General features: G+C 41.5%; 1 protein-coding gene across 4 annotated transcripts in view; it reads left to right on the top strand.

Moving 5' to 3' along the window:
* Window positions 1-13018, top strand: part of sipa1l1 (signal-induced proliferation-associated 1 like 1) — a 95323-nt gene extending 82305 nt beyond the window's left edge. For all 4 annotated transcript variants that reach the window (XM_087851848.1, XM_087851849.1, XM_087851846.1 and 1 more), the window contains 8 exons: window positions 100-587; window positions 2766-2957; window positions 3691-3859; window positions 4302-4536; window positions 4883-5053; window positions 5132-5243; window positions 5733-5811; window positions 8948-13018. In XM_087851848.1, coding sequence (XP_087707974.1) covers window positions 100-587; window positions 2766-2957; window positions 3691-3859; window positions 4302-4536; window positions 4883-5053; window positions 5132-5243; window positions 5733-5811; window positions 8948-9091 — 1590 coding nt within the window. In that variant the 3' untranslated portion in view covers window positions 9092-13018. The remainder of the gene's footprint in view (window positions 1-99; window positions 588-2765; window positions 2958-3690; window positions 3860-4301; window positions 4537-4882; window positions 5054-5131; window positions 5244-5732; window positions 5812-8947) is intronic.
* The last annotated feature ends 1190 nt before the right edge of the window (window positions 13019-14208 follow it).

The raw sequence follows: 14208 nt of genomic DNA, 5'->3' as shown, positions 1-14208 counted from the left end.
TGATGGTGATGTAACTACATGAACATTTAGGCTTTTTTGTATAACCAGAATATTTTATCATTTTCCCTGTACTCTTCTCTATTATCTGTCGTTATGCAGTCGGATGGCCCTTACTCTGGTCACTCCAGTAGTAACACACTCTCCAGCACTACGTCCAGTGGGGGCCACAGCGACAGCGACAAATGGTATGATATGGGGACTGGTGGGGGCTCCAGTGGTGACCAGGGTGACCCAGAACCCAATGGCCTGGGAGGAGGTGGTTACCTCCAGGGCGCCTCGGCCGACAGCGGCATCGACAGCGGCTCTTTTGGAGCCTCTCACCACCCCCACCCCCACTCTCACCACGGCAGCACCACCTCGCTGCTGGCTCCCAGTGGAGGCAGAGACAGCAGGGAGAGGTCAGCGTCCCCATGGCACAGTCCAACCGAGGGAGGCCGCAGGATGCTCGAGAGGTCGCCTGCTGCTGCAGAGTCCCCTGGCCCTCCAGGAGAGAGAAGCATGGATGGAACAGGTCGAAGTCCACCTACTCACCTCCTTGTTAGAGACAGCAGCACCTACAGCCTGAGTGACACTGGATCTCACTCAAGGTGTGTGTGGGTGTAAAACCTGAAGCTTCAGTATTAAACTTATCCTCTAAGGCAGGGAGTGCAGACTTGAGGGTGGAAGTTTCCAGAAAAATGTTGTGATATGATTAAGACTCCTGACAGAAGAAAAATGTTTTAGCTTCTTCTTAGAAAACGCTGGATGGTTAAAGCTTTTGTAAAACACTGAAGAAAAACAGATTTGAGAAGAGATCCCACTTTTGATTCAATTGCATACAGCTAATAACCACAAACACTGTAATCCATTTGTTGTTTCTCACCTTGAAGCCTAAGAATTGCACCTAGAACGTAACGTGATGACATGATCATACCTGAGGTTGAGGTAAACTGCTTCTAGAAGCAGATGGCAAATGCATCATCATACTGTTTTCAAATAAACACATTTCACTAAGAAGCAATTGTTTGAAAGACCTGAATTAAATCTATTAAAGTAGAGAGTTTGACAGCAAAGTCCAACAATGGTAGGAAGTAGACCCAAACCCTCCCCTGGAGTCTAGATGCTGGTGGTGATAGTGGTGGTGATGAAGCAGTTGGAGATTTAGGTGATGATCTCTGATCTGAAATGGTTAGGAGGTGGGTTTGATGAATGAGAGCGTGAAATGATAATTCAGAAGAAAATGATTGGGTCAGAGTGACAATGACACAATTGAGTTTGGCAGCTTGGGAAAGCAGAAGGGATGTAATGAATAGACTGAGTAAATATAAATCTACCTGAAACCTGCATTAACTGTATTTGTGCAGCTCGCTCACTCAGCTTTACCACTTTTGTCCTGTCACTCTTACCTTGATAGGATAAGCAACTGATCCCTTAGCCACAATACACTAAAAAAAACTCAAGTTGTTTAACATTGATTGACAATGAATAACATAAATTGGTTCATTCAAAATATGTTTCATCTCACAGCTATAACTAATCGAGTTTCAGTTATGCATTGAGATCTGGCCTCATCCATTTCATAATTTATTATCTCAGTATTTGCCTGATTGCTGCAGTCATTGTAGTGCATAAGAAATAATCTTAAATGTGGATACAAGCACTGAAGTTTGTGTGTTAGTCCCTCTATTTGCCAATTTCCATCTTAGGAATTGGCTGATTAACTACAGAATTTCAACCACAGGATCGGTTTTGGTGATTTTTCTCTTGTTTTTTGACTACAGATTAATCAAATTTATGACTTACTTTACAGCTGTAAGTATTTGACACTTACAGCTAGGTCAGGACACTTAACATGCATCTGGTGCCAATTTATTCCTGTGGAAATCAGTGATTTATATGTACTGGATGCATGAAGTTTCTGTTCAGCTCCCTTGTGCTGGCACACTTTGTCATATATATTTTTCTATTATTTTATTATTCAGTTTGGGGTGTTTTTTTTTTTGTTTGTTTGTTTTTTTTTTAAGCAGGCTAACACAGAGAAACAAACAAAACCATCACATCAGCAGCCAGTCCAGTTAGCATTACCAGTTAACCTGATAAGCAACTTTAGACTGGTTCAAACCTAGAACCTTTTTTACCCTCACTTAACACTCTCAAGTACTTTTATACTGCAAACTGCATCCACAGACACGTTTTTAAATGTGAAGCCAACCTTAAAGAGTAATTTTAACTCCCTCTATGCCAACTTTTTTTTTTTTTAAGTTAAGCTAATATGAAGATCTGAAGGAACTCCAGTGACCTGCTCTTCTCATTTGAAGAGTCTTAAATCACCTGTAATGATAGTTACACCTCATGACCTCGGTATCATGTGTCCAGCATTAAAACTACATTTGTATTCTGTCACAGTGATGGAGGGTATAAAAAAAAAGGGAGGGGGGGCAGAATGAGCTTGCCAAGATTGGCTTGACAGCAGGTGATACTTTCATATAGTTTTCCATTTATAACTGAATAATATATGCCCTACCTCAAAATTCCTTGATAAAAGATGTCTCACTGCTGAATTTTGTATTACTGCTTGACCTAAGACCAAGCTTGACTTCTTAAAACGCAAAAACATTAAGATTCTTGCTTAAATAATGCACAGATCTGGGTTTAAAAGAAAAAGCCTGTCTTTGCTTTAAGATGTATTTTTGTTGTTGTTGTTTTTTAGTGAGGATTATGATGCAAGTTGTGTACATTTGTTTCATTACTATTTCCACATCCTGTTCGTTTCCTCTGTCCATCAGTGCTCGCCACTCGGGCCACAGCTCTCCCAGAGAGGAGTCGTCCTCTTCGGCAACCTCCCCTTCATCTCAGTCCTCAGTGTCCCCTGGGCCCAAGAGCTTCTACCCGCGCCAAGGAGCTCAGTCCAAGTACCTGATTGGTTGGAGGAAGCCCGGCTCCACCATCAATTCTGTCGACTTTGGAGACACGCGCAAGTAAGGATGAAAGGACTACAGAAAGTAGAAAACAACAAAAGTCTTGAATTGTTATTCAAACTGTGTATTTGAGGTGTGAAAAGTTACATAAATTATTAAAGTTATATGTTATCAATAATTCCTCTAGAGGTTTTTGAGCTTTAAATGCCTCGGTAAAAGAGAGTTGGATGTTTTTGTGTCAGCTCAGTGTTAACTTTCACAAGAAGTTATTGATCCTGGTGAGTTTTTTTTCAGGCTGTTGGTTAATAATGAAGAAACAGAACAAAAGATGTTCCGGTCAGATTTTTCTAAATTTGGCAAATCCTTCAGATGGTTCATTGGGCATAGTACAGTGCATTAAAATTCACTTTATTCCCAACCACATTAGTGTCTAATGAATGATGCCACCACTGTGGCTGTCTTTCCCCCCTGCATTACTGCATTTATACTCATCAGATCAAATTGAACTTTCCTCTGATTTATAGCAGTGCTTTCATTTGTCAGACTGCTTTTAATCCTACTACAACTAATACTACAATTTTTACATTAACGGTTTTCATGTAATATCATGTGTACTACTTGATTACCCCCTTGTGGCTCAAGAGAGTATTGCATTAAGTGCTATAATGCAGACCCTGAATGTGATTTATTTTATTTTTTTCCCCCATTGAAAGGCTACATATCTTTATTTTCTGTGTCATTATATAAAACATTACTGACTGTGTGTGTGTGCGTGTGTGTGTTTGTGTCTTAGGAAATCTCCAGGAGAAAGTGGAGTAGACGTGGTTCCAACCCCGGCAGCCAGGCCATCTCTGAGAGACATGCACTCGCCCCAGACTCACGCAAAGTCTACAATGGAGGAAGATGTGAAGAGGCACAGTGCTCCAGACAGTCCCCCGCCACCACGAAAACATAAAGAAAAGGTACGTCTGCCATTAAGACCAAAAGCAGCTACTATAAAGGTTTGCACAGCTTTCAGAGAATTTGTCAGGTGAGTGGAGTGAATTCACTTGGAAAGCTCAATTTGCAGTCTTTGCTTGTTCCGTCCACCTTCGCAGCCACTTCAGCTTTTCGCAGGCAGTGGTACAATTGTAAAAGCAAAGGTCAAATATCAAACATAAAAATCGGGTGTTAATGCTCGTCTGCTTGTAGCTAGAATAGGTCATTCACCTGCACATCGTTGGGGAAAAAAAATGTATTTGATGTGTGGCGAATGTTTTTTGGCAGCAGATCAAACAGGAGAGAGGCTGTAGCTGATGTAGAGCAGCACTGCAACCCCTGGTCTCACACAGGTGTCAGAGCAGACTCTGTGCAGTAGTAAATGTGATCATTAAAGTAACACCTGCTCACTTTCACCCTGCGCAGCATAGCCAGAAGTCGCCGCCAGAGCAGCCTCTCAGCCGCCGTCGCTCGCTCCATCGCACTCTATCAGATGAGAGCATTTATCGTGGCCAGCGCCTTCCCTCGTTGAGCGACACCATTCCTGAACCAGCTCTCGGCGCTGACGTTCTCTTCAGCTGCTCCACCCTTCCACGTTCGCCCACCACTCGTGGCGTGCCCCTTAGACGGCCTTCCTATAAGCTGGGAGTCAAACTGCACGGTAAGCTTGAGTAGAAGGCTGGCAGCTCTCTTTATATACTGAAGACATAATTTGTTGCTGATAGTTGTTACTGTTATGCAATGGGAACTAACCAAATGCATTAGAAAATAATTAGCAGGTAAATAAGGGTGCTTTGAATAAATGCAACGCAGCTCATTATGTTTTCTGCAGAACTAAGAGGTGCTTATATTTGCCAAGGAAATATTTGGTTACCATATCTCTTAATTATGTGATATGACAGCGAAGGCTAAACTTAAGTTATTTTATTTTTTTCTTGCTGTCCCCTCTTTTCAATAAAAATGCTCAAAAGTGTGGAAAAATCACCTTTCAAAACTTAATTTAACAGGTGACCTTTCGGCATCTGACACATCATTGGTGGATTTGGTGGAGCGTCATCGTGGACCTCTCCCTCAGGAGCTCATGCCCCTCCCCTCTTCAGACAGAGACAGTCCCCTCGAATGGACACACCTGGTGGACGTGGCCAATACCTTTGAGAATGAGCGAAACACACATTATGGTATAGTTCTCCTGCTTTTACTAGTAGTTAAAGCAAACGCTTGGTATTCTTTGCCCTCACGTTTCTGTCTTCTTTTAGTCCAGAGAAGTTTTGTTTTTGGTGACTCAAACCACCGGAGCGGCGGCGCCTCCAGTCCACAGCAGTCTCACATAGAGCTGAAGCCTGTTCCACTGTCACGGCCCTCGTCTAGGTACACACAACACACACACTGTAGTCTGTGTTAAATGTTCACATGGAAGATATGTGCAGCGAACACACATCACCTCAGGACTGCAGACTATCCTATTTTCCTTCATGAAAAACAAGTTCACAAAGCAAATGAGCTAAAGCCATCCAGCTGCACAGAATGAGAAATTACAAGATCCAGAGGTGCCGAGCAGGTTAACGAAGTACTGCCTGCCTGTAATGTTGCATATACTATGTGACAAAGTTGGTTTGGTTTGGGAATTAGACTTTTTAAAATGAAATTGATTAACTATCAGTGCAACAAAAAGAAGTTTAACGTCTAACCAGATAATACAAGAAGCAGATGGTGTGTGTACATATATAGATTAATAACTGAATTCAGTATCCAGTAGAACTGGAATATACAGGGTAAACAAGAGTTTGTTGCTAATAAAATTCCACTTCAAAGATGTATGCAGTGTTTACTCAGGATGACTTTCTTTTCTTGCTGCAGTGAGGGACATATAGGGCTGGAGAGGAAAGTGACTAAGCTGGAGGCCATGGTGAAGATGCTTCAGGAGGACCTGAAGAAGGTGAGACAGAACCTAAAACATGACACACAGTTTGAATAAATATATACAGCCCTGCGAGAAAAAAAAGAAGGAGAAGGCCCAACATTAGGGCAGTGCGATATGACCAAAATCTCATATCCCGATATAAGAATTCTATCGTCCCGATAACAATATAAATCACAAAAATTTAACATTTTCTGTAAATTCTGTGAATCTCGGGCAGCTCGTCTTCCGGGAATTGTTTCCAGCTGCGCGTCATGTAGCTGGAGTAGAGTGTTTTAACAGATGCATGAAACTATACATTTTTAGACATAAGTTGTAACTGCCGCCGTTTTCTTTGTGAGTATTTATTACACAGAGTGCTGCGGGGAAAAGCCTTTTCTAACGTTTGAGTCTAAGGTTTATTTTTTAGCACCTGGCGGCTCTTTTTTATTTCTCATCCATAAATAATCTGCTCTTTCACGTGATTCAGTTTATTTTGAAAAGTCTCAACAGGATCTTGAGCTTTATTGTGAAAGGTTTATATGGAACATAAACAAGCGGACACGCGATGCTGTTACCGTCGTTGTTGCTAACCACAACGCATAAAAACAGGCGCATGTCCGTCTGTAGTGTGGTTATATAAAATATAAGAGAAAGAGAGAACTTTAAGAAATGAATATAGCCACTACAGTGACCATCAAAACGATGAAAAAATATTGTCGTAAACAGTTTATTTTGCGACACCACGAAACAAACGATAGCGTAAAATGAAACGATAGACATTTTTATATCGTCATCCGATATATATCGTTATATCGAACAGCCCTACCCAACATGTCCCATTTTATTCTAATCTGTCTAAAGGACATTGTTCCAGGAGTGAAGGCTTTCATTTGGGAACCCTTCCAAACAGCCATAGATGTTGAGTCTTCTTCTAATTGTGCTGTCATGAACTTTATCGTTTAACATGCTAATTGAGGCCTGTAGCTCCAAGTTTTTCTCTGAGCGTTACTCGGTCTGACCTTGAGGTGAATTTGCTGAGACGTTCAGTTCTGGGAAGATTGGCAGCTGTTTTGAATGTTTGCATTTGTGCATAATCTTTCTCACTGTCGAGTGACGGTCTTCAAATTGTTTGCAAATGGCATTGATGGGCAGTAAGAAGTGCTTCTCTAAGATCATTGCTGATGTCTTATCAGTGAAATGTTTGAACGCTCCAACCCAGCAAACTGTCAAAAATCTGCTTTTATAGAAGAATTTATAGAGATGCTCAAACTGATGATGAGCCAATCAGATTTAGCAGCACCTGGTGACACATTATCCTCTTACTGTAAGGATAAACTCGTTTTTTCACATGACTGCATTGAGTCCTGTGCAAACTTTTGCTCGGTGCTGCGCTAAAAGAATCATTTTTGGTTCCCCTCTTCTTTTGAAGTGTGAATGAAAGATACAGACTTCAGTTGCCTTTGTATACAGTGGTACGTGGAGGGGGTGGTGTAAATAAATATTTTGTTTTCAAAAGAATATACAAAGTCAGCAGTTGAGCGTTTCTATTGTTCTCTTGGGTCCCCTCTGCTGCTTATTGTTGTTGCTAACTGCTGACTCAAGTTTCACTGTGGCCACTAAAATGATAATGTTTAAATCACCTGGAAAAAGTTTCCCATGTTTCCTGTTCACTCATCCAGTGTTTCATAGTTCATGTCCATATTTCAGTTACTGCTTAAACAACTTTGAGAGATTTATTGTTTCAAAAACGGCACAATTTTTTTTTAATAAAACGAGTAGTTGATTAGTAGAAAACAAATCAGGGACAACTGAAATCAGCCACTTTATTGCTGTCAGCTTCTCAAATGCAGATGTTTGGTGGTTTCCTTTGTCTTCTGCAATAATTGGATACGACAAAAAAAAATATCATGTTACTTTAGGCTCTCACAAAGCTCTCCTACAAATCTGTCATTACAACTAAAATGATTTATTTGATAAGAACATTATCAGCAGTGGGAAGATTATGTTGCTGCCATCTTTGGCTCGTGGTCCAAACAAATGTTTTTGCACACCACACAGGTCAGAACCTTATTTACACCAAATTCTAACCATAAAGTCAGCATCGCGTCATGATTTATACTTTTAATGCTTCATGTTTGGTAGTGAGGTTGAAGCTGAGGGTTACGAGTGTGGTGAAATACATCAAACGCCAGGGTGTAAGCAAATAGCAAAGAAGCAACAGATTACAAGATACCTCTGCCCATAGGCTGAAAATATGTCTTTTTCCCTAAAATTAACCGTAAGGTTATTAATGATATGAATAAATCATAGTCCTGTAACTTTCGACTTTATGGAATATAGTATATTAACTTAAACATCACAGCAAAAAGCGACAAACTCTGATAGTCCTGTTAGGATAGGTAGGATAAAAGGTAGGATACCTTTTGCCCTATGAGAGCTCGCTCCAGCCTCCCACTAATTGGAAATTGGAAAAGCAGTGAAGAAAAAGGATGGACTATCACTAATCACCCCCTTCTCCAGTGGTACAGTCCACTCAGGCTTTAGAAACCACGAGTCAGGTGGTTGAATTTTTTTTATCACCTTATTGCTCCTTCACCATCCCCTCTTTGAGTCTGACCTTTTGTAACAGTGAAAAGTTTTCACTCAGAAAACTGCTGCGGTTTGAGATTCACGTGTAACGCAACTCTTGGGAAACTTCCAGCTGTCTTGTGAAATGTTGCGAAGCTTTTCTACATTTCTTACTTTTAACATAACAGGAAATCAGTTTGACACCAAGAAAGCTAATACGCGCCTCTCTCACCCCAGCAGCAATCGACTGCAGCTGACTGACAGCAGCTCGCTCCAGTTTTATTGTTTCCTTCAGTGTGTTCTTTACCTTCCTAGACTGAGCCTCAATATTTATGTTCATGCATCCAACTCGGAGTTTATTTCGTTGTGCTGTCTTCGGGTTTAAAATGTCAGCTGATAATTTCTGTTTACAAAATCGCAAACTTCTGTCTGCTGTCGCTCGCTGGGCCTGCAGACTCGCTGTCTGCAGGCCCGAGATTTAGTTTACATAAACACAGCAGAGATTGAATTGATTGCTTAAGAAAAACTTTGTCCACTGTTAATTGCTTAATAAAGGGTTAATGAAAACGAGTAATTTAACCCCACCTTTCTCCACCTTCCGCAGGAGCGGGAAGAAAAGGTGAGGCTTCAGGCTCAGATCAAGAGACTCTGGGAGGACAACCAGAGACTGCAGGAGGAGTCCCAGACCTCTGCTGCCAAGCTCAAGAAGTTCACCGAGTGGGTCTTCAACACCATCGACATGAACTGACTCCCACCTCCACATTTTAACCTACACACATGCACACAAATGCAAACATGAGCGCACACACACGCACACACACTCTGGATAAAGAGGCAGAGGAGGATCGACACTCATGAGGAAACAGGAGATTGTTGTTGTTGGACTTGAATTATCCTGATGCTGAATCCGTCAACCATCTTCCATTGGCTTCAGCCATCAGTGGGTAATGCCGTCGACCAGTCTCGGTCTCTCCTCGCAGACCCTCTGTTAAACTTAGGAAGATGACACTCAAGAAAATGGGTGTCATTCTCACCTATGAGAGCTGTTGAATTTGTCTTTCTCTCGTGTGACAAAATCTCTTTTCGTAAATTGCCGACAAGGAGAAAGCACTTCACACCCTCCACCTTCTAAAGAAGTCAACTTTGCCTCTTGCGGTTGTTCCAGCGGTGCACGCAAAGAAGCTCCGCCTCCTATCTGTAGATTTTGTTCCACGTGGACGTGCTTCTCTTTTTAGAACATTTATTCTTGTTTATTCTTCTTCTTCTTTTTTTTTTTTTAAATATTTTTTCCCTGCAAGTCTTTTTAAATGATGCCCAGCTGCTCTAAAAGGGGACTCGAGTCCTTTATGCCAAATCTCAGCTGCCACAGGATGGGTGGGGTGGGGTTACAGAGACACCAAGGTGATTTGAATGAAAGTCTCTTAAAAATGGTCCTGCAAAGTCAAGACGGGTCCAGCTACTGGAACACAAACGACCGCATGCAAACACACATACAGAAACGATCAATATGAAACCACAAGAGCAGAGGACACATGAGAGGTTTTCACTTCGTTCACACTTGCCTGCCCTCCCCTCGAAGGCTGAAACCACCGGACGGTCGCTCTGGCTGTTCGACCGCAGCCACCCACACGGAAACAGGTCACTCTGCTTCAGCACAGGAGGGATTTGTACAGTTTCTCTTTTTCTTTCTCTCTCTCGATCTCACTTTCTCTCTTCTGTGTCAGTCAAATCTGGATTACAACATCCTTTCTGTCTTCACAGCACAAACCTGACAGAGGGGGATATTTAAAAGCCATCGGCAAGCGATGCCACTTAAAAAAAACAACAACAACAAAAAAACAAAAAATACAAAAAAAACCCAGGACTGATCCGTAGTGCTTTGGTCCCTCCCAATTATATGTGTCTTAAAAGCAATAGGAAGAAGTCAGGACTCTCTTAAGAGACACCTCAAGTGGGAAAAGATGATTTGGAGCTTACAAGGCTGCCGATTTGTGCTGCACAAGAGCCTTTATCCTTTCCCACTGAACTGTGAGGGGGGAAAAGGAAAGTGAGAACTCTAAACATCATCCCACTGTCTGCAGAGACAGCTGCTGATTAAAAGTGACAGAGACATTAATGAGATGGAAAAGTTGGAATGTTGTTTTTTCCTCCCCCAGGTTTATTTATTTCCTTGTATTATAATCCAATAAATACGTTGTTCTATTCGTATAGTACAACTGACATCAGTGTTTAGTTCCTCAAGACAAACGGTCACTAGCTATATTATTTAAATGGCTTTCTTTCTTAATTCTGGCTAAAGCCTGACTTATATGGTTTTTATTCTGTATTCTGTTGTATTTTGTGGTGCCCAAGCCTGCTGTCGTGTTGCTTACAGTGCCCTCTAGTGGTGACCAGTGGAAGTGTCATGATTTGTAAATGTGCTGCCAGTCACTCTGTATTTTTCTAACGCCTCTTCCGCAATCAGTCAGACATCAAACCGTGGAGGCCACACAAACAGGACAGGAGGAATAATCAGAAGCCAGCCTTGAGAGACAATCACAGGTGTATTTTTGATAAAAAAGGAGCAGACCTAAGGTGTGTGTGTCTGTGTGTGAGTGTGTGTGTGGATGTTGTGTCTGCAGAGCATTTATAGTTTTCCTCAGGTTCAGTTTATGTCAGGAATGTGAGGAATCAACAGAAATTGCATATGTGGCTATCTATTAGGGGGGGGCTACAGTATCAGCTGTACCCGTGTGTGTGTGTGTGTTGTCATTGTGTGAATGTACATCAGTCAATCCAGCCGTGCCTACAGTCACTTATCTTGGTCATTTACTCCGAGGCAGAGCAGGGACATGCCTTTGAAACAGCACCTGGGGAACAGATAAAAGGGAAAGGCTCTTCTCCTTCATCCTGAAAGATAAGCACACCTGGTACAGTAACACGCACTCACCAGATACGATTTTAATTTGAGTTCACACTCACAGTCGTCGACTCGGCTGAGAGGCTTCATCCTTTCATTTGCTCAGATGCTTATTTCTCCTCTTCAGTCAGTCAGGCCAGCCTCCCGACACAGTGACAAGTATTTGTGGAAGTCTGTCTGCATGTGTGCCTTTGCATTCAATTACTTGAGCCACTGGCTCCTGTAATACAAGTGTGCCGGAAGACAGGTTGTCTTTTTTTTCTTCCCCCACATCACAAAGCTGCTTACAACACAAGCAAGAGTCACAGCTGGGTGTTTGACACGACAACAGGGGCGTTGAGGTCGAAGCCTACGCGTGTCCATTTAAACTTGGCGAAAGCCTTAATTCCCCCGCGCTAAAGTTTTTGACTCGCCCCAAGTAAATTTGCATCTCACATTGATGCAATTAGAAGCCCTGCAGCGCACAGCACAAATGATCTCCCAGTCTGAATGTAAAGAGAATATAAACGAGCCTAAAGAAATATGATGTTTACTATAACCGACATGCTCATTAAGCTCTGCAGTTTCGCAGAGACACGAGTGGACTGTTAGCAAAAGTTTTGGTTCTGTTTTAGGAATCTCCCGTCAGTCTGCGTGGACGACAGTTACACCAGTAAATAGTCAACACCAAATTTGGTCTTTTCCCCCCCTTTTTTTAAGTTTAAGTTTTTCAAGCTGGCCAGTTGTGAAAACGAGTCATCCACTAATGTGAAATCCTTGAAATATTAATGAAAAAGGTGAGTCCTCTGGGCGCAAATGGGCCCCTATCCGTAAAGTGTTGACTGTAAATTATATACCATGTACACTGGGTTTCTGTCCGAAACTATATCAGTGATTAAAATTTTTAAATTAACTAAAAGCAATGTTTATATTTTATTGTAAAAGGAAAGTGGTCAAGGTTAAATTTTTTTTGTATTTTAAATGAAGTATGGCCAAATGACAGAACGTGCAGTGCAGATGTTTTGCTTGCATCTAAGTGTGCATCAACTTGGATGTTAGATTCAGTTTATACTAAGTCAGAAACAAACGTAAGCCGGTCTGGGTTTTCACTCGTCTTTGTTACCTTGCAGTGAACGTGGGTTTTCTCTCCTCGGCGTTGTTTTTGCTGCTTCACTGAAGGATATCAGAAATTTGAATGTTCAGATTGTCTTTTTCTTTTCTTTTCCTTTTTTTTTTTTTTTTTTTTTTTGCAATATCTTATTTTTGAGATTCTTTGCACAACAATGTGTTTTACATTAAAGAAAAAAAGCAGTGTGTTTACAGGTTTTGGATATAAAAAGGGTGAATTGATGGATTCCTGTGCAACCTTGTCTACAATGTTGCTCTGTAGTTTTCCCTGCCAATGCAGCTCCTGACAAACAGGTGCTTTATAACTTTATTCCTCAAGCATCACTGATCAGACGAGAGGAGGTCGTATGTTGTGTAAACTGTAGGGATGCTGGGTTTCAGTGATTGAAGCAGGGGAGGAAGGTTTCCCAGAGCTCGGAGACGCAGCCCTGCACTGCTGAGTCTTGATCTGTTTTGTTTGCTCCTGCTGGAAGAACAGAGGAAACGGTGAGGTGATCCGCTCTGACTGGAAACAAAGCACACTATTTTAAGAGGACCATACGTTTTAAACAATTGAAAATACTGTTTACATCCCAGATCCATTGTCTTTGTAAAATGTAAAGGTATGAATAAGACATTTGCAGTGATCACAGTATTAAGGTTTCTGAAATAAATAAATAAATAAATGCTGTGTCGATTTTGTGGTGCTGTCCGTTTATTTGTGTATCGTAGATACTGGAATATCCTCACTTGCCTTTATCAGTTACCATTTTCCTCACTGATGCATACAGCATACAGTAAGATGAACTCTAGTCAGCACATATACACTCATGCCACTTTATTAGGTACACCTGTTCACCTGCACGTGAAAGATGTCTAATCAGTGCATTTAGATATGAAGCTTGTGTGTAGTTTCAGTAAAGATGGGTAATCATGGACCTGTGCTTTTCTGGGTGTTTGGCTGCTAGTCTATTCTTTAACTCACTTCCCCACACTTTAAAACTCGATGCTGACATCATTGGTGTAGTCTAGCTGTTTCTTTCTCCCGGCTAGTCCTAAGTAACGCCCCTCCCTCCTGCCCACCTTTGGGATGTGACGGAATTGCTTCAGACCACGTGGAAATATGTTGCAACTGTGTGATGTCACCTAAATTAGCAAGGCGTACTTAAAGAAGTGGCCGCTAAGTGTAATGTTGTTTCAGAAACAGGCAGTCCCTCACAAATTCAACAGCTATAGGTACATATATAACTAAGCATCTGACCAGACATCCCCCTTTAGCTCGAATAAATTACTCTGACTTTTGACAGTTTGAGGGCAGATACCAAAGGAAGTTTGTCACTTTTAAAGCGATGATACGTACACGACCACCTACTGCGGCAGCAGCACATTCCCTCCAACGGATCAGCTGATCTCGGCGCCTTTTGTGCCATTTCCCTCTACGTTTTTGGAAAATCAAACATAGTATTAGTTCAAGCAGGGCACAAAGTGCAGCTTAGTCCTTTTCATGCTCTCTTTGAATTAACATCCTCTTTTAACTGCAGGGGTTCTGTGTGTAATTAAGTTTAGCAAATTGCACAAGCCAGTCTTCCTGGGGTCCAACATTAAAAACATACACCGACACATTTTAAAAGGGAATTACAGGCACTTTAATTAAAAGCACTACAAAAACAGTAATGTGACAGTCTCATCTAAATTAAGTTCCACAGGTAGACAGAATGTTTTGTTTATCACAAAAGAAGCGTGGCGCATATTTTACTGTAACAAACTGCATGAAGTGGAGACAACTTGCTTTTTAATTTATCATCAATAGTTCCTTCATGCTGCGTCCAATCAAATAAAACAGCTGCAAAGTCTGGAGTTTACTTGTGACCAAAAAAATA

The sequence above is a fragment of the Neolamprologus brichardi genome, chromosome 15 (genome assembly GCF_056152115.1).
Source record: "Neolamprologus brichardi isolate AB-2024 chromosome 15, ASM5615211v1, whole genome shotgun sequence".
Classification (NCBI taxonomy): Eukaryota; Metazoa; Chordata; class Actinopteri; order Cichliformes; family Cichlidae; genus Neolamprologus; species Neolamprologus brichardi.
This window is presented reverse-complemented; position numbering and strand designations above follow the sequence as displayed.